Raw genomic sequence first — 21,444 nt, 5'->3', positions numbered from 1 at the left:
TGCCTTTCTCTGCAAGCCTTGTACTGGGAGCTCAAACTGGGCTCTGCCTTTCTCTGCAAGCCTTGTACTGGGAGCTCAAACTGGGCTCTGCCTTTCTCTGCAAGCCTTATACTGGGAGCTCAAACTGGGCCCTGCCTTTCTCTGCAAGCCTTGTACTGGGAGCTCAAACTGGGCTCTGCCTTTCTCTGCAAGCCTTGTTGCGAACGCAGTGAGCACTTACTATGAGACCTAGCAGATCATGTCTGTCTGTCTGTGTGTGTGTCTGTCTGTGTGTCTGTCCCGCTATCCAAATATGGAGTGTGTTGCATCAGCAATCACTCAGCTCCATATATGGGCACAAAAGGGGCCAGTGATTTGTTTGTTGTGGACCTGGCCCCTTTTGTGCCCATATATGGACACAATTTTTCTAATTGTTATTGCAATTTACGATCTGCGTTCGCGCGTCTTACTCGTACTGGGAGCTCAAACTGACGAGAACATTTAAAGCAGCCCTCTCACTGGCTGATTTTGACTCTGTCAGTCAGGGAGTGGCAGCTTTGGCCAACTGCTTATAGACTACTTGACCGGCCTGGCAAGGTTTTTACAGTAGCATTGGCTACTCTTAGTCTTTAACTGCTGACCAAGCAACTTAACGCTTGTCACCTTGTCTGGATTTCTGTCTGACTGACTACCTGGATGACTGGTCATCTCACCTTTTAATTTTTTCACAAGAAGATTGGTTTCCTCACTGCTACTGAGGCTAGGGGGGCTAGGAGGATTTCCATGCACAGCATTCCTGTACAACTGATATTTTGGCTGTTATAGGTTCTGCATTTGCCCTTGTTTTGTACATATACCCGTATTAATAAATATATATAAATGTCCACTTTGTCCAGGCAGAATCACGATCCACGATTATTTGACCGTAATAGAATTTGTGTCAGGGTTTGAGGCAGCTCGCTCAATTCTCCCAAATCGATATTTTATAGCCTCCGAGACATAGGGACCCCGTTAGTCTCGAGCCCTGCTTCCGAGATGGCGATGGCAATGATGGTACCTTTATTCACAAAGTGGTGTCCAGGGACCGTCTGTGTTCCTTGAGGGGTTTCCAAATGTACCCTTACAGTCAGAGTGTATAAATGGAACAAAATGCATTATCCCATTTAGGACTGAGGCTGATTAAAAGGAATGGTCTGTATTTGGCCGTGGACCCCCATCTGAAAATATGTTGTTCCAGGGACCCCCTCCAGAAGTAAAGATTTGAGTTACAAGTGTTATAGAATATATATTCAAAGATTTGCGACACATTTTCACGATTCTTCAAAAATATCTAAAGTATAACATAATGCTTAAAACACACACGGGTTCCCGTCCTGAATGGGTTATGAATACCAGTAAGACGCGCAAACGCGGGAAGCGAACGCAGCTGAGACCCTGCAGATCATGTCTGTCTGTCTGTCTGTCTGTGTGTCTGTCCCGCTGTTACTGTATATGTGGACCTGGCCCCTTTTGTGCCCATATATGGAGCTGAGTGATTGCTGATGCAACACACTCCATATTTGGATAGCGGGACAGACACACAGACAGACAGACACACAGACAGACAGACATGATCTGCTAGGTCTCATAGTAAGTGCTCACTGCGTTCGCAATCACTGCGTTCGCAATGAATCACTTGCATTATGTTCAGAGAGAGAGCTGGAGAAATAGGATAGATGGATGGATCACGTACCTAGATAAGATAACATGGCAAGATAATTAAATCACATAGCAAAATAAACTTTGAACCTGCTGTTGCATCATGTTGTGACTTTCGATGTACTGCTGTGGAATAGCCATGTTAAAGTGTTTGTAATTGGGTGACTGAGTCTGTGGCCAATCAACTACTAGCTGTTTTTATGAAACCCTCATTTTCAACATTTGAATGGGTATCATACTTGACTGCACAGAATATAAACGCATCTACATTATATCCAGTGCTTACTTGTCTTGTCATACGGTAATTGCAAATTAACTAGTCTAAACCCCCTCGCTGTTTGACTGGTGTTTGGTTAAAACGGTAACATCGAGTGATGCTACAACACTGTCGTTGCATACTTAGAAATAACATTTTTCTTTTTTTACCGTGCCGATTGTGGAATATCCAAACGGGTTCCAAGACCAATGTTGAATTATTTAGGGACCAACTCCTACATGTGTACTGTATCTGTCCATTATTGCTGTTTGCTACTGCATGCTGCAAAGAGCAGGCAGCAGGCAGAGGGACCTTTGGATGGATGCATGCATGTGCAAAAAGAACAGCTCTGCAAGCAAGCAATGCGTTGCAACATGTTGCTAGCTTGTAGATCTGTTGTTTTGGCGAACAACAGTCGTACTACAGAAGTATTAAGTTATGTATAGAACTGCAACTCGATCTAGTAAAAACACATAACGTGGAGACATTAGAATAGAATCATTCGTGTTTATTTTGTATTGCCGGCGTCATATCGCACATCACACGCTGGCCCCCTGTGCTCCTTAGTGTCTACTCAAGGGGGCCTACTTTTGGGGGAGAAAACGAAAGCCAATGGCCCTGTTTAGTGTTTACGTGTTCTTATGGGCAGTAGCAGAAACAATATTTGGTTGCCATGGAAAGGGCTACAGGAATATACTCAGTGACAGCTTGTGTGTTTTTTCTACCCCTATGTCTGTGGTCCAAGGGAAAGAAATCATCTTGTGGGCAGCTGTGACTCAGGAGGTAGAGCAGGTCGTCCAATGATCCCTGGGTCGGCGGTTCGAATCCCGGCTCCTCCTGTCCACATGTTGAAGTGTCCTTGGGCAATACACTGAACCCTACATTGCCTCCAATGAGTTGGTTGGTGTGATCTTGCCACCATTGGTGTGTGAATGTGGGAAGTGAGGACGCTGGCGTCGACTGTTCGCCACTTCACCTCCCAATGTATGAACGAATGGAAGAAGCGCTATAAAAAATAAAAATGCAATTCATTATTATTATCTATTCCAGCGGGCATCACCATTTTGATCTCAAGGGGTAGCACCTTTTTTTTTGACCTGAGATCAGATTCTAAAAATGTCTTCTACATCATCAAGACAGTTTTCTGAAAAACTATATTTCTATGTCGGTCGTTCTTCGATTTTTCAAAAATAGCTGTAATAGATCTGCTATTTTTCAATAGCTAAAGCATAACATAATGCTAACACCGAAAGGGGTTCCCACCCAAAATGGGTTAAGAAAGTAGGCTGACAGGAAATGGGGAGAGAGATGGGGGTGTGACATGCAGTCAAGGCCGTCAGGATCGAGAGTCGTACCCGCGGCACACTGCCAGACTCGGGCTAAGGTGCCTGGACAGCTGAGCCACGGCCCAGGCCCTATTAGTATTTTCTAAACCTAAACCCAAGTCATCTTCAAATGATGTGTGCAGTGTGCACAGCCTACCTCCACCATGACTGCTTCTACTTCATCTGCAGGTCTCCAGTTTTGTAGCATTAGTTTTTATTTTTTATGTATTGTGTAATGAAAACTACAAAGAGAGATTTCATATAGCCAAAATAATATGAAATATGCAGAGCATTTTTTTTATTCAAATTTATTTTGCCAGGTTTAGTTATAATAATAAATTATTCTGGGAATTTCTGGCAAAATATGACTCGTAACGTCGTTTGAGTGGGACTCATAAAATGTCCCTGGGACTCATCTAAAAGACCATCCCTGCATTCCGGGACTCATTACATTGAAAACCTATTTACACTGCAACTGCAGCGAAGTGAACATGACGGTGCCGTTTTTACACGTGTATTTTGTATTTCTGTTTTGTAAAGTACTAGAATTTCGTGCGCGCTACGCGCGCACTCATCCCAGAGCGACTTTGCCACGCACTATGGGAAGAAATAAATGGCGGGAGTTGACTCCACATGTAGTAACGAATGGGTTATTGGAAATGTACCATTGTTTTGTCCTGAATATTTCCACAGCCTAAGTACTAAAGGATTGTGACTGTGGGACAGACATACAGTCTGACATACAATAGGCTACACGTGTGCACAGTGAATAAACAATGACCTATATGCCCAGAGTTCTTAAATTAACATAGTTGGATTTTAACAGAAAGACAATGCCATAAATCAGTGAAAGTAAGTGACAGACTCAACAGTAGCACACAGCATGCAAGGCAGCGATGCATGCATGCAAACATGTTTGTCCAGCTGAGATTTAGTGTCTCCATCTCTCTGTGGAAGAGGTTGCACATGACCTGTACGGCCACACTGAGGCGCTCCAACACAAACACAGACACAAAACAACACCACGCTGTTTGTCCAGTTGACCCAAATCAACACCAATACCTAGCCTGTTTGTCCAAAACACAGTATCTGCTGGCCACGTGTCTACTTCGCCACAACCTAATGTTAGTAACAAATGTAGGGGAGAGCCGCCAAGGTTGTAACGCTTCACGGTTGTAACATGGACGTTATATCTTGATTGGTCAACGCCACCATGACGCCATCGCGTCAGTATGTGTACAGCAACGTACTCTACGTGGCCAGGAGTTTGAAGTTTGAAGTGTTTACCTTCAAAATGCGTCTAATTTTACACCTGGAGTATATGTGTGGTACAATTTTTGTCTTTGGTGTTGGTGAATAAAAATCCACATGGATGTGTTCATGCTTATGTTCTTCATTAGTTTGCATCGTGTTTAGACGGAATTCACGTTCATTCTGGTCTGTAAGCAACTGCAAAGAAAACTTGCAAAAGCGGGTCATTTGTAACATGTGTTACAAATGGTCCGCTTCCATTCAATGCCATTATATGTAATATTTACATATTTGACATATTGGCCAATATTATATGTTCTGAAATGGTATTGTATCGTGTAGTGTATTCTGAAATTAGTTTAGGGTTGTATAACGTTGTACAACTCAATCAATCAAACGTTTGTTTAATCAATGTATTGCCCCATTGAAAAAAAAGAAATGGCCAAACTGGTACTGGTACACCCGATACTATTTAATATTTCCCTTATGTTTGATACATTTTCTTATCACATCCATGGTATAAAAACAATGCTAAGGAGTTGCTTCAATGAAATGTAATTGCTTTAAGCTGAGAACGATATGTTTAATGGTGTTTTTTAGCGTTGTTACATTTATCATGCATGCCGTTACAATTGATCCGATATGCGCAGCAAATGTAACACTGAAACAGCGTCCACGTTCGGTTGAATAACTCCCGACCTGTTTTATCAAAAAAATAACTTGAAGTGGTTTATGGTAGCTGACATGTGTAGGTCCGTTGCCTGAAAATATTACATGTGTAGCTAAACGGATCTCTGAGTAAAAGAATGAAACGTGCAAAATGTTACATCCTTGGCGGCTCTCCCCTATTAGTTTACTCACAGCACAGCACCGTCACTCCTGTCAGTTATTTCGTCCTAATAACTTGAAGTGGTTTATGGTAGCTGACATGTGTAGGTCCGTTGCCTGGAAATATTACATGTGTAGCTAAAGGGATCTCTGAGTAAAAAAATGGAACGTGCAAAATATGTTCTAAAATTGTATTGTATTGTGTAGTGTATTCTAAAATTAGTTTAGGGTTGTATAACGTTGTACAACTCAATCAATCAAACGTTTGTTTAATCAATGTATTGCCCCATTGAAAAAAAAGAAATGGCCAAACTGGTACACCCGATCCTATTTAATATTTCCCTTATGTTTGATACATTATCTTATCACATCCATGGTATGAAAACAATGCTAAGGAGTTGCTTCAATGAAATGTAATAGCTTTAAGGTGAAAACGATATGTTTAATGGTGTTTTTTAGCGTTGTTACATTTATCATGCATGCCGTTACAATTATTCCGATATGCGCAGCAAATGTAACACTGAAACAGCGTCCACGTTCGGTTTAATAACTCCCGAGCTGTTGTGTGTATTGCGTGGTGAAAAGGCCGTGTGTTTGTGTTGTAAACAACTCATGTTATGTCTGCGCACACTGTATGTTGCTATGGCTGCTGACGTTAGCATGTGTGCTATCAGGCAAAAGCTGAGATAGATATGCAACTACTACTGGGGAAAATGCCATACAAAACACAACACCTAATTTCGGAATGTTATTGTGACCTATTGAGCACAATCAGACCATCATGATTTGCTTGCTGGACCTATAATTAATTTATTAGCATTAAATGTCCACTCGCCCATCCAAAAGAAAAGCAAGATGGCTGCGACAGATTGTGAGCGCGACGGACTACGGAGGCCAGGAGGAGCAGAGCTGGTGACGTAAGAGGCAGGCAGTGTTGCCAGGTTTGCGAATTGTAAGCGAGTTGCAGTGTATGCAAGTAGCGTGGTTAAATTCCTTGTTTCTCGGCGTGTTGTGGCACCCGTTTATCTGCTGGCTCGATCGTGATTTTCATAAAAGTAATATTTGCAGAGTAAATAAGAAACTTGAACGGCTAAAAAATAGGCTATGTCAGTTCGGGGAGGGTGGCGAATTTATTTTGCATATAGAGATGTGTGGTAAAAGTGTGGTTCGGTCGGAGATAGAGCATGAAGAATGAGTATGGGTACACCTTTTCACTTGTATATAAGATGAGAGTGTATCTTTGGGCACTGGGGCAGGCACCGGGCATTAGTAGGTCTATGACGTTAGTTATAAATAAATACGTTCAGTATAAATATCCTGGAGGTGTTCAGTTGAAGTGGTGTGGAGATGAGAACAAAGAATGGAACGTTGTTCTTTTTGAAGCCTGGCTTCTGTTTTATGCCAATCACGCTTTCTTGTTTAGTTATCTCTTTTGTGCATTCTCTCCTGTTATTTCCCGCACTCTTTCAACCTTCTCAACCTTCTCATCTCAAAATGTTCACCACCTAATTTTCCGTCTTCTTCTTTCATTTTGAGTAGCCAATTATTCTTTTACCCTGTATTATTTTTACATTTTTTATTTAATTATCTAATGTAATCCTGGGTGCTACACTCCCCCTGCCAACCTGGGGAGTGCAACAGACTGACCTCATGCTTCCTTCAATGCATGAACGTCCAAGCTGCTGCTTTTCACCTGACAGGGCCAGGGGGGAGTTTCACTGGTGGGACGTAAGCAAGGAAGGAACTCGTTATTCCAAGCTATTCCTTTTCCCTCATCACACCGGCTGGCCAGGGGACGGCAGTTTAGAGACCAGTATTACTGCATGTTTTTTGTGAGGGTACCTACCCTAGGGGGCATGGGGAGAACAACTCCACACAGAAAGGCCCTTTCGCCAACCCCACCTAGAGGAGAGAAGACGCCCAGAGCGTCCCCAGTGGGAATCTAGCTTTGAGGCCACAGCGCTACCGACCCTTTTCTCCCCAATTTGGTCATTAGCCAATTTTTACTCCCCACAGACTACTGTCGTCACTGCTGTTGTACCCTACTGGCGTACCCGTCAGTGAGGAGCCCCCACCGGGAGGACATAGTGCCATTAGACTAGACTAGTGCCTCCGTCCTACTCCTCTGACCCAAACACTCCTTGCTGACAGGTGCCGTCCCAGCCTGTGGAAGTATGTGGTGCAGTGACTGACGATGATGTCACCCTCCTCCCGGCTTCCTTCCCCTGAACACGGCCAACTGTGTTCGTATAGACGCTTTGCAAGCTGCATGCTCCATGATGGATTCCAACATTAGCAGCTTTTTTTTTTGTCCATCTTTTATCCATCTCCCTTTTCTGTCTTTCCTCTCCTACCCTTTCATTTGCTCTCTCTCTCTCTACTTGGCCAATCGTCAATGTAATCTTGAATGGTGCATTTATATAGCACTTTTATCCAAAGTGCTTTACATTGTGCATTACATTCAACCATTCACACTCATATGTATACCGATGGCGGGGCCAACCATGCAAGGCACCAACCTGCACATCGGTACCAATTAGTGGTTCACAGTCTTGCTCAAGGACTCTTCGACACTAACTCCGGGGAGCCTGGGATCGAACTGGCAACCTTTGGTTCCCATCCGGCCGCTTTACCGTCCACCCGTCCCATTTCCTCTCTCCCCAGCTTTTTTCTTTTCCAGTCATGTGTCCATCTTGAGGGCGCAGGCGTAAAGTATCTAGTACTATCTGCCCAGTGCCCACCGTCGCGGAGGGCGGAGGCTAGAGGTTTGAATGCACTGTGGTGCATGTGGTTTGGCCAATTGTCTATACCAGCACAATTGGCCGTGTTCACAGCGTAACCCTACAATATCATCCCTGATTTCCCCTCAAATATTCAAATAAACATAGATATTTTGGTCGAGAAGTTTTGATGGTCAAGGACGCTGTCGCACTCGCACAGCTCCAGGCCAGTACTTTGATTTGCAGTTTTTGGTTTATTGTACTTTTAATTGTTTAGTTGTTTTATACGTATAGTTATCTCCACACTGGAGATGCTATTTCCGATTTTGTCCCCCTCTAATATCCTGATACATGTTTGCATGTAAAGGAACAAGAACTATTGGCAAAATGGCAAGCCACAGAAACTGTTGGTGTACAGTACACAAACTGGGTCTAGACTGCAGCAGGCCTTATGTCAGTGGGTTAGGTCTATCAGAGGTGCTGAGTTTAACATGGATGGCCATGTCTCCGCTGCTTTATGAAATATTAAAATACTGTGTGTGTGTGTGTGTGTGTGTGTGTGTGGGGGGGGGATGCATGTGTTTGTGTTTGGGTAAGTGTCGTCTAATGTATTTTGCATCAGCAGTGTAATAATCCATGGGGGTGAAAAGTGCTCTGAGTGAGTTCAATCAATGATGATCATGCATATTCTTCTGTCAATGGAATGACTAGATGGACAGAGGACTTCCTCAGAGCATGTACATGGGAGTTCCTTCTATGACTAGATGGACAGAGGACTTCCTCAGAGCATGTACATGGTACAAGATTGTTGGTAAAATTGTTTCAAAGAATATTCCACATTTTGTCAAATAAAAATAAAAATAATTATTCCATGATTGATTTGAAAATGGCAGATCTACACGACACGTTGTGAGCTTGTAGATCGGCTATTTTCAAATAGACTAGTAGTAGTCGCTTCTTTTTGGCTTGTTTTCATAGACCTGAATGCTTATTTCTCCCGGAAACGGGCAACTCTCACACAGGCAGTAAAGTAAAGTAAACTCACTGCCGGGCCGCTCTGCTCTGAGCCGTGGGAGGATTGAGTCAGAGCAGGACAGAGTTGTCAAATAAATCGCGCTGTCATTCATACTGTATTTATTCCCTGACCCGACATTAAAATATCGAACAACGTGCGTCCCGTATCAGTTCGTTACGGGACTCGCATAGTTGCATTCTCTTCAACTCTCTGCTGCGAATAAAAAGAGGAAAAAAATCGATCGATACGTTGATTTGCCAAATATGTAGCTACAAGCGATAGTGAATGTTAACCAACATGAATGTGTACATGGGTGACTGGTCTATCTGGCAGTCTGTCACCGCCACCTAGCTACGTGGCATGCACACTACAGCATGTGAGAGCACAACGGGACTTTACCGTTTTCTCTGGCGACCGCTCGAGTAAAGGTGGCCTTTGTTTGCAGAAACTCACCATATTGGGTAGAAATATTTGTGACTATGAGCAGCAAACGTGAGCATCTTGATGTCCCATACTGTTTGACTGTTATAGGCTCTGTGCATAACTGTACTCCTGGGTTTCCAAAAAGGTGGCATACCGATTGGCTTGGTGGCCTATATTTCTTACATAATCATGAACACAACGTCCTTCTGTGTTCCACAAATGTGAAAAGTTGAACCGTATGCAGTATAAATGCTTCCCTGGTTCCTGGCCTGGCAAGTTTACAACCCAGTCTGTGCCTTGCAACTTGCAAGTTGATATCTTTGTAAGTGCCCCCAAAAACATGGAAAACGATGGTCTTGAGCCCCGATTCTATGGTTCCTTGAGCCCGAGTAGTTGCACATAACATGAAACGTATGGCCCTCACTTAGTGTTTTGTCTTCAGTGATTCAAAGGCATTTGACCCTACCGCTGCTGTGTCTGGATGTTTCCATGGTAACCAGGCTGACTGCTGCTGCTCAGAATCGTTTTTGAAACTCCTGTTCGTTTACCTTGTGCCTCTCTCTCTCTCTCATTTTCAGAGGTCCCAACATTTCAAAGGAAGAAGAAAGCATCATTTGTGAATCTTATGGACGAAGGTATGTACTGTATGCGTTTCTCAATATGTGATGGACATGGATTAGAACATGTTCTGAATGTAGCCTCCCCTCTACTGTTGGTGTGTGACTACTGTTTATTATTATTTTTATATTTGACAGTACCTTGCCTACACCCTGCACATAATCATTTAGACACACGTGCAGTCGTGCACTGACAAACTATCTAAAGCTGTGTGTGTGTGTGTGTGTGTATTCTAGGCCGTCCTGCGTACATTCCACTAACATGGCACCAATTACACAGATGCACCACTGCCACCTCTTTCCCCTGTCTCTCATTCTCTCTATTCTATTTCTCTGTTCATCTCTTCCTTCCTAAACACAGGGGAGGCTGTATCCACTCTGTGCATTTGCGTGTGCCCACTGCCAATTCTCTATCCTCTCTGTCTGACATCACACTTGACATAGAGCGTGCTGTGCTGTGTGTGATCCCCACATCGCCGTCTTTGCATTTCTGTTTCCCCTCTCATCATCTCTCTCCCCTACTACCCACCCATGGCAAATGTAGTTGAGTGTGTCCACTGTCCACAGTTTCTTTCACACTTTCGTGCAGTTTTCTTTTGCTCAGTCACGTTTTGAGCTTGTAGATCTGCTATTGTTTTTTATTTGAATCATGACATTTTGAGAGAGAGATTGCAATTTTTTAAACCAAGCATTTTTAAATAATGGAACTGAAAGCAAACTTGGTTTGCAACTTTGTTAAGCTAGGCTAGTTACATTAGTCTGCAGCTAACTGACTGTGACCATAGAGTTATAAATAATAGACGTCACCGGATTTCTACTCCCATCCACTTGCATTGAGTTGCTCAGCCAGCGCATGAGGCGTTTTCATCCCTTCCGGGTTGGAAAAGTGGTGGGCTATGTCATCAACAGAGTGCATTTGGCTTGGATTTGGGCCATACGTGAACGCGCTGGCCTGGGCCCAAAACATGAACAAGCACTGCACGTGCATGTGAGTGCGAGTTATGAACGAGTATCGCCGCTGTTGTGTATTGGGGGCTTTTGGCGGGTCGGAAAAAAGAGCTGCACCCGTGTATCTGTATCGCACGTTCATGTCCATGGCCCAGTGCCGTTCGAGCTGCAGTACCTACTTTCGGCCACCATGTCCATTCTGTTGTGCAGCACTATTATCCGAGCAGATGTGCTTATAGACTGCATGTCTGAAATTAGTGGATGAGTTTATCCAAGAAAAATCGAAGAGCGACTGACATAGAAGACATTTTTTTTAATCTGATCTCGGGTCAGAATGAAAACTGTCAGGATGTAGAAGACATTTTTAGAGTCTGATCTCAGGTCAGAATGGGTTAACATAGGGAGGCCATGCCGTTTTTAGACTCAGTCATTCCTCTCTCATTGCTCTTGTCTCCATTCCCTTAAGCTGTGTTCAAACCTGGATAGTTAGAGCAGCGCGATTACATATAAAGTCGATGAGAAGTTGCGCAAACGGACGCGGAACAAACGGGGCGAACGGCATCACGGTATCTTTGCCACGGCTGGAAAAATCGAACTGAAGCGTCGTCGGCTTCCCCACAACTCCACGCATCGCGTCCTGGCAGCTAATCAGCGTTGATGTTGTCCGGAACCCTGGAAATGTTTCCGCTGTTTGGTTTTATTCATCCATTCAACTGAACTGCCGGGACTCTGCAATGGTGGAAAAAACTATACAAACCCTTTGCAAAGACAAAACTAATTTTGCTGCTCATATAAATTATATAGTAGCAGGAATTTGTTAAATATATTGAACCGAGCCGTCTTGTGTGAACGAACGGGTCCATTTGGTTATCCTGCCTAAGTTAAATTACAGTCTACCAGGGCAGGAATTTCATGGCGGCCATGGCCGTCGTTGCCCCTCTCTTTGGCCGTGTGCCCCTCGAAAAGGTATATGCCCAGACGGCCACAGTGGCCGTGGTGCCCCGACCGGCGTCCACAGCAGTTCATTTTACAGTTTTTCCAGTCATTACGGTAACCAATGTTCCCCTCACGTCCCGCGCAGAACAAATCTGTGTTGTAGTTGTGTTGCCATTTGCCAAGTGGTTTGATTCTTTTGCCTTATTCATAACTACCCCCGCTGGTCGTCATGACACTCTCTCTCTCTCGCTCTCTCGCTCTCTCGCTCACGCACGCGCCTCCTCCTCCGCGCCACACGCACTGACAGAGTAAACAGAGGGCATTTAGCCCACATGCTGCTTACTAGTGTAGCTAATCTAGCTATCCGGTCAAACTGCAACTATCACTCAAAACAAAATAATGTTTTCTACCGTTGCGACAGTGTGGCGATCCTACGTCACATGCATTAACGTTCGCTGGTCGGACATGGTCCAGCGGGTCCAGCTGATTTCTTATTGTCTAACGCGAAACAGCGTGGCTGTCCATACAAGGAGGAGGAGGAGAGATGATCTACTGTATCTAGCCCACCAAAACAAACATAAATGTAGCCTATTTTTGCGTCGCAAAATATGGATAGCGACAGAAAAATATCATGGATATAATTAAACAATTGTTCCCCTGGCCCTGTGCACAGCACACACTTACTCCAGGCAAGAACAAAAAACTGATCTGAAGCTGCACTTTCACTTTGTGTTGACTTCAGTCCTGCAGCCCCACAATGGAGAAATTATCTCCTCTGTCACTAACCTCTCTACAATGCTATGTTATTCAATATATTAGTTTAGCACAAAATATAGGCTTTTCTAAACCAAGCCCTTATTCAAAAGTTATGTAGGCTGTCATTGTATTTTCTGTGAATTAACTCCCAGTTTAACCCAGTGATCCTCAGCCATTTGAATTTCAAGGACCCCCAAATTAAATGTATATGAATTGGCCTAGGGTGACAGGGTCCTAGGCCATTTCATTATGATTTTCATCTCTGGACTGGGACCAACACATGTTTACAATATTTTACATCAGTAGCTACTTATATTTTGTTATTTAAAGCTGTGATTATTTCTTTAAGAAGCACTGTTCTGAACCAATGTTCGCCTTAAAAAAAAGAAAGAAATGTAATCATCCTTAACCTTTTTAAGCTAAAATAATTAAAATCATTGTTTTAATTGATGGCCTTCATGCCCTGGCACTCAGCCTTGTGCCCTCAAAAAGTTGACCACACTAAAGGCCAAGTGGCCTTTCCCCTAAAAGGATGAAATTCCAGGCCTGCAGTCTACAGCCAATGAGAGCACAACGTGAGCAAAGGGACTTTTCTTTTAATCAACGCTGACCTGCACGACCAAAGTGAAGTGACTCAAGCGACTGGAAACAAATGTATATCTTCAGGTTTGAAGTGAATGCACCTTTACACGTGCTTTCTCTGCCTTCCCTCTTTCACTCCTCTTCTCTGCTGTCTCTCAGGTCTAGCCACAGACAGGTTACCTAGGCAACTGCATGGCACGATAGGAAACAGGAGTGCACTAGTCTGTACTTATCACACGATTCACACCACATCTGAGTTCACTTTACTTTTCAGCTGTTTCATAATGTACTATAGCAGTGGTTCCCAAACCACCTTGGCCATGCACCCCCTGACCTAGCTGACCCCCCCCCCCCCCCACAAGTATATTCTGCATATACTTGCCATATATTGGCATAATATGTTAATATTATATTTATAATAAAACCATAGCCTTTTCATGCCGCTCACCCCCTAGAAGGCGCTCATGCACCAGAAGGGGTGCACGCACGCACCACAGTTTGGGAACCACTGTATTATAGCATAGCCTGTATAAAGTATACACTTTGTATACATAGTATTTATGTGTGCATGCATGACATGACCCTTACAGGTTGATTTGGAAAACGTGTGTGTGTGTGTGTGTGTGTGTGTGTGTGTGTGTAAAAAGATTATAGATTTAATCAAAACTATTTTCAAAATGGCAGATCTACAAAAAAATCCACCTTGTAGATCGGCTATTTTCGCAGCCCTGCCTAGACTCATGGCTGCTGTTGTGTTTTTTTTAAAGCAGCTATAACATGCATATTAAAACTGTTTGTAATATTTAATATCATATTGTCTGTCCCTCAACCTTATTTCTAATGGTTTGAGCCTCAATCACCACTCTGATATAACCAGTCCATGGCTTTTGTTTTCTGTTTTAGCTGCAGTAACACAATGTCCTGAGGTGGTGGGGGCGCTGAAATGCTGAAACGCTTATTTAATATTTGAGTCATAGTACTGGTGCTAGACAAACCCAGGCTTTTTTCCATTCCATGCCAGCTTGGAAAATCAACAATGGCGGACATTGTAAACAAAGTGGAAATTAAAATTTGCAACTGAAGACTGAAGAGGGGGAGGAATTATACAAAGTAGGGTGATACTGATGACATCACTCATATGACCAAATCATTTGAGCTGTTTCTGAGAGCAATTTCCATAAAATCCCCTATATGATGATAAAGCCTGATTGTTCAAAGTTGTGTATTTGTGGGGATAGAAAATACATGGGGAAGCCCAAAAAACACCAACGTTTTTGAAAAAGTTGAATTTTATGTTACAGGTCCTTTAATAATAGTCTTGTGTGTGCACCATTATCGGCTATTGAGAGAACACATGCCCGTAACAAAGGACTGCTCTTCAAACTTGTTAGCAGTTTACCGTGGATTCCAGCCAGACTAACTCTTTCTCTTTGTATGATGTTTTTTGGTTTCTGGCTAGTGGCTTTCTGGATAGTGCTCACCTATTTACAGCCTGCTTTCTGCGAGTCCGTGTGTGATAAATCCATTGATACGCTCACTGATTTAATGTCATCAGGACACCCCTCTGTCTGGCAGTGGCATCAGACATTCACTTAATCCCAAAAGCAGACAAAGTACACTGACTGAATGTTCTATAATCTTAATAATTTAAGCACAAAATCGATTTGCAATCAAGCCCTATTTTGGGCATATAATTATAAGTGGAAAGTTGAAAAGAATTTATTTATTTTTTAAATGTGAAGCCTACGTAGGCTATTCAAAAAATAGAAAGCTCACTTGGTGCCGCACTGTGAGCTTAATGTACATCTGCTATCCTACTGATTATAGAATGCATTTGTGGAATCGACCTAACTCTAACCTCACCGTGACCTTTGCCCCGCCCTCCTCTCTCCACCTCGATCAGAAATGAGTCGCCAGACCGCCACCGCGCTGCCCACCGGAACCTCCAAATGCCCCCCCTCCCAGCGCGTGCCCACTTTGTCGGGCACCACGGCCTCCAACAGTGACCTGGCCAGCCTGTTTGAGTGCCCTGTCTGCTTCGACTATGTCCTGCCTCCCATCCTGCAGTGCCAGTCTGGGCACCTGGTACGTAACATTGTTAACTGTTAAAATTATAGTCATATGACAATATGAGTAGTTTCTGTGTTCCAACTGCAAAGAAATTCAGTTTTTTCAGTTGCTTTGGGGTTTTGCTGGATGTTATTGAAACTCTTGATAGAAATCTAAAAGCTTGTTCAGTTCCCTGTAATGTTGCCAATTTACTTGGTGTGTCTGTGTCTGTGTGTGTGAGCGAAATGGGAAAAAAGTTGCACATAGCAGAGGGTGCCAGCAGAGATTACAGTGAGATGAGGCACTGTGAATGCCATTGTGGTCATATGTCACTTGATGAGACCTCCATCAGTGTTAGCGCAGAGTAGGTGAGGTGACCCCCCCCCCCCCCCCCACGACAGGATCTGCCACCACCTGTACAAAGACCAGCTCATATTGAATACCCCCCCCCCCCCCAGGGATCAATAAAATTAAATCTATACCGATTAATTTCCAACGGCAGGTGTCGGCAAACTTGGTATAGTCTAGTTGAATCCCTGCAGCACCATGAACTGGAAATGGGGAAACTAAATGTTGACTTTGCATCTATATATATGCTGTTGTTTTTGGTAAAACGGTTAAAACGTTCATTACTGAGAATGTTTGTAAAATGAATGGATACATGAACAAAATAAAGTGTGTGTGTGTGTATAATCTGAAGGTGAAGGATTTTTTTGTTGAACTTGGAATAGTCGCAACATACATTGTATCACATGACGATAAAGCTTTTTTATCTACCAAAAAAAAGAGGAGGAAATGTTGAACCTGTATTATCTGTTAACCCCCCACCCAGGTTTGCTCCAACTGTCGGCCCAAGCTCACCTGCTGCCCGACATGCAGAGGCCCGCTGGGCTCCATCAGGAACCTGGCCATGGAGAAGGTGGCCAACTCTGTCCTCTTCCCCTGCAAGTACGCAAACTCGGGCTGCGAGGTCACCCTGCCGCACACCGACAAGGCGGAGCACGAGGAGCTGTGCGAGTTCCGGCCGTACTCCTGCCCCTGCCCCGGGGCGTCCTGCAAGTGGCAGGGCTCCCTGGACGCCGTCATGCCCCACTTGATGCACCAGCACAAGTCCATCACTACGCTGCAGGTCAGTGGTCCACTCGGCTCTGCTGGTCCTACACCAGTGGTTCCCATTAAACACTGGGACCCATTTGTTGGGTCACGGATGAATTGTTATGGGTCCCTTTCAATTTTTTGTCACCCTACGTTTTGTTTTTGAGAGGAGCTAGCTAGCCTCTCCTATATATTCAGCTTGAGGGGAGCTAGCCTCTCCTATATATTCAGCTATTAGTGTAGATATTAGTCTTACACAAACATTAAATTCCCATTGACAATGAATGGAGAATTTTATTGTCATTGTGTCATTTTACCCCATGATGATGTACGATGATAAGAGCGCCCACACGGGTGTGATTTTTAATTATTTCAAAGAAAATTCAAACATTCCCAAAAAGCTTGTCATGAATGATTTAAACTAAGGAATGAATTATTTTTTTTGGTGAACCGATAGGGAGCCGGCGTCTGCCAAGAAAAGCTTGGGTACTTTCAGGCTATTGCATTAGAGGCGCAGCAGGTCATGAGCGGTTAAAATTTGAAGAAGAAAATTAAAGAGAGGGCACGGTGGCACAGTCGGGTAGTGCTGTCGCCTCACAGCATTTGGGTTCGATTCCCGCTTGGGACGCTGGCGTCGTGTCCCCTCCTCCGTGTCATCAGTGCCCATACCCGAGGCGGGGTTGGCGAAAGGGCCTTTCTGTGTGGAGTTTGCATGTTCTCCCCGTGTCCCCTAGGGTAGGTACACTCCATAGACTGTAAAAAAAAATATGGACAAAGCGTTCACGGGTCTGATACGGATGTAAAATGAAGCCAGTCAGTCCTTGTATTGTAAATCGCCATCTTTCTAGATCCGTTTTGGCCCAGCTGGCCATTGGCTGGCCCAGACAACGAGGCAGGACTTCCCCCCCCCTTCTTCTTCGTTGGTTTTTATTTTGACTCGAACGGGGGGTGGCTCCCGTTCATAGACTGTAACGGTAGCCACGCCCCTCAGAACATACTCGACTTTATGGTACATTTTTTTATAAATGGGAGCATAATTTTCCAAAAAGAATATTATAACATGAGAAATGAGACTTTAAACTAGTGACTGGAAGCAGACAGTATTCATGACCATGTTTATTAAGGTAATACAGTCTAGGTGAAGTTGGGCCCAAATACATTGGCCTCTATGGGGATATGGGTTTTTTTGGGCCCAATGACAGCGCCACAACAGGCCATTATATGAACTTTCAGGATGTCCCGATTTTCTTAGTGGCTTCACAAAATATCTGTCTGACTGCCCCCCTGGTACACTCACAAAAAACATGCAGTAATCCTGGTCACTAAACTGCCTCCCCCTTGGCCAGGGCGCCTGATGGAGGGGAAAGGAACTGGTTGGAATAACGTGTTCCTTCCACGCGCTACGTCCAACCAGGGAAACTCCCCTCTGTCAGGTGTAAAGGAGCAACCAGGACACTCATGCATGAAGGAAGCATGAGATCAAGTCTGTTGGCAGAGGCTGCGTAGAGCCCAGCATTACAATAGATAATTGACACAGGGGTGTAAAAATGATTAAAATAAAATAAAATAAATAAAAGATAAAGATAAAAAAGAAAACATTTGAATGCCGATTTTGCCCCTTTGAATCCCATGGTATCCAACAACTGAAAGTACACTAATCTTTTGTCTAGATTTAATTAACCCATTCAGGACGGGGACCCCTTTTGGTGTTTTAAGAATCTTGTTATACTTTAGCTATTGAAAAATAGCAGATCCACAAGCTCATAGTGCAGCACCGAGTGCCGTGCTACGAGCTTGCAGATCTGCTATTTTTGAAAGATCGTGAAAATGTGGCGCAAATCTTTATTTTCACATGGCCAAATGCAGATAATTCTGGGGGTTCTTGACATGAAAAAGTTTGAGAACCACTTATATAGAAACAGGTTTTTCAGAAAACTGTTAGGCCTCAGGTCTAAATGATCCGACACACCAAATGTCCGACATGCGGAAACAACGTTCGGACATGCGGTCGAACATGTGCTGCTCCCGTGCTTGCGGTTAGGGTTAGGTTAGGGTTTGAGGAAGGTTGTCGGTCTAATGACACTCGGACCAATAGTATGTCGGAACTAAAGCCTGTACCCTTTAATTAACACTTAGCCCGCTAGCATTTATTGAAAAATTAGGATCTAATTCACGCCAGCATTTTTTTTTTAAATTTGAGCTCTTATTTTGAAAAGCCACAGTTCAAGTCTACCGGAAGTAGCTTATCCTAGGACGCTTGACGGAGCCGATCGATCTATGCCGGTGCACTGGAGAGCTCCACATTGCCGGCTCTGTGCCGTCAAAGAAACACTGTTTTGACCAAAATGCCATCTGGGACAAGGAATAGGAGATGCAGGCGATTGAAAGAAACGGATAGAATGGATTTTTATGGCGAAGAAGATCTTAGATGGGCGATCCAGTGCTGTGCTAACAACACAGCTAGCTAACGTAAGTAGCATTATGGCTCGATCGATCGAATGCACTATAAAAGCGCAATTGCCATTAATCTTCAGCAATGGCGTTAAGCGTCAGTATCAAAATTAGGCTTCAATTGACAATGGTCTTCGGCAATGGCGCTATAGGAGTTAAGTGTTTTCTGTCTCTCTCTCACACACACCTTTCCTCGTGTGTCTCAGGGCGAGGACATCGTGTTCCTGGCCACGGACATCAACCTGCCCGGCGCCGTGGACTGGGTGATGATGCAGTCGTGCTTCGGCTTCCACTTCATGCTGGTGCTGGAGAAGCAGGAGAAGTACGACGGCCACCAGCAGTTCTTCGCCATCGTGCAGCTCATCGGCACGCGCAAGCAGGCCGAGAACTTCGCCTACCGCCTGGAGCTCAACGGCCACCGGCGCCGGCTCACCTGGGAGGCCACGCCGCGCTCCATCCACGAGGGCATCGCCACGGCCATCATGAACAGCGACTGCCTGGTGTTCGACACGTCCATCGCGCAGCTGTTCGCCGAGAACGGCAACCTGGGCATCAATGTGACCATCTCCATGTGCTAAGGACTTAAAATACTTTGAAGGGGGTGCAGGGGGAATCAAAAAAACACAATGGCCGAATTAAGGAGGATCTTTTGAAGGGGTCATAGTCGATGTGCATCCCGCGTCCTCCTCTCCCTCAGCCCCCCGTGCACCACCGCCACGCCACCACCACCACCCCCCCGAGACAGACTGACTCGAGGTGTAGCAGGACTGTCTGTTTGGGCAGCCACGGGGGTGCCTGGGTGGGATGGATAGATGGAGATTAGGATGGATGGATGGTTGGACGGACACGCATGGACGTTAGTGGTGGTGACTCTCACGTTCATGAGAGACATGCACACGTGCAGTCTCTCCCTCTCTTTTGGTCAGAAAAATGCAGATAAACTTAACAGATGTTTAGTCAAATAGCTGGCATAAAACATTCTCTGTCTCCCATCTCTCTCACTTACTCAGACTTTTTTTGTTGTTCTTCAAGCTGTCTCTCAACTCTTAACACTCCAACTCTTACTTACCTTGTCTCTCTCTCTCTCTCTCTCTCTCTCTCTCTCTCGTGTCTGTCTCTTTCCATCGCCCCCTTGCTTGCTGTGTCCTCCATCATACATACTGGTACATTCAGACACTACAGCTCATCTGTCTTTGCTAAGAGATCACGGTTTCCAGTGAGCAGTTGGACCTCGTTCAACCTTGTTGAACTAGAATTGCTACGTAGCTAGTCTGTAAGCTAGCTTGCCTTCCCAACTCTCGCCCCTTCTTCTGCTTTGTGTCAACAGACCTCATTACCGATCAGTCCTCCTGGACTGAATGTTTCACTTTACACTTTGGAGCTGAAGACCGACCGGCCTAGGAAAATGGGTGTCTTCGGATAGGATCTGAGACCGTAGAGAAATGGGACTAAAGCTCTATGAAATACTTGCCATTAATATAGTGGTTGCAACTGTATTAATTTATTTTGTGGGGGGCAATTCACAAAACTAGTGTAATTTGTATTGTTGACCTATTTCTACCATATAGTGCAACTTTCGTTCATTTTTGACCCCTCTATCACACAGAACTGTGTGTTATGTGTCCATATCACTATGCCCAAAATAGTTCCATGTGATAGATATTGTGATATTTTTGTGATATTTTAGAAATGGGTCAACAATACAAATTACGCTAGGGTCATTTTAATTTCTACTCTGGCTTTTGTGTGCACGCCAGACGGTTTTTAAGTTGCTGATATTTTTATTTGTCCGATACCGCCCCGCCCTCCTATAACAAGCCAATTCAACTACAAACTGTTAACGGTATTCGACTCATTGAAAACGGTGACGGACATTGCTGCTTCCGGTGACTGTTGTCGTTATAATGCATGAGGCCCCCTTCAAGTTTCCTTTTTTTTTCTAACAAAAAAAGGGGGGGGGGGGGGGGGGGGGGAGAGTAGTAGACGTTCAAATTACCCCAAAAGTCCTTGAATGAAATGAAACTCCTTTTTAAGGCTACCTGAACCATGGCTGTCAATGATGTGGACTGGCATCTACAGTTAGTGGTAGCTGCCCCCAGGACGTTAAATATGTATGGCACGTGTCCCTCGAAAGCCTATGCGGGTTGTGCTAGGACGCGCAGTGATTGGCCAGTAGCCACTTTGAGTGGCAGTCTCTGCCTATCGAGTCACAACTCGGACGGCCCCGAGTCGGCTAAGCGAACTTCGCAACTCGCTCTGTGGTCTCAACGTGGCTCAAGTTTGCTTGAGACAGCGGGTCTCCGTCGCAGTCTAGTTATATATTTAGGTGAAGCCCGCAGTACAGAAGCGGGACTTGGCACAACCTGTGTAGGATTTAGAATGTTGCGGATGGCACATGCCCCCATTACCCACAGGTATCCCTGAGGCCTGCCCTGAACCCAGGATTCACCACCTATGGATACGTGGCCTGCAGTACATCTGTAAGTGGAACTTGGAACCTTAAAAATCACTTTGG

General features: G+C 44.5%; 1 protein-coding gene across 1 annotated transcript in view; it reads left to right on the top strand.

The window, feature by feature from the left end:
* siah1 (siah E3 ubiquitin protein ligase 1) overlaps positions 1-20,862 on the top strand; it is a 33,823-nt gene extending 12,961 nt beyond the window's left edge. The window contains exons 2-5 of the mRNA XM_080761295.1: positions 10,074-10,130; positions 15,238-15,419; positions 16,216-16,512; positions 19,136-20,862. Coding sequence (XP_080617421.1) covers positions 10,121-10,130; positions 15,238-15,419; positions 16,216-16,512; positions 19,136-19,507 — 861 coding nt within the window. The 5' untranslated portion in view covers positions 10,074-10,120 and the 3' untranslated portion in view covers positions 19,508-20,862. The remainder of the gene's footprint in view (positions 1-10,073; positions 10,131-15,237; positions 15,420-16,215; positions 16,513-19,135) is intronic.
* Positions 20,863-21,444: the final 582 nt, after the last annotated feature.

The sequence above is a fragment of the Protomyctophum bolini genome (assembly GCF_963924005.1).
Source record: "Protomyctophum bolini genome assembly, chromosome: 4".
Classification (NCBI taxonomy): domain Eukaryota; kingdom Metazoa; phylum Chordata; class Actinopteri; order Myctophiformes; family Myctophidae; genus Protomyctophum; species Protomyctophum bolini.
Note: the sequence above shows the minus strand (reverse complement) of the source record. Positions and strands in the feature narration are given on the sequence as shown.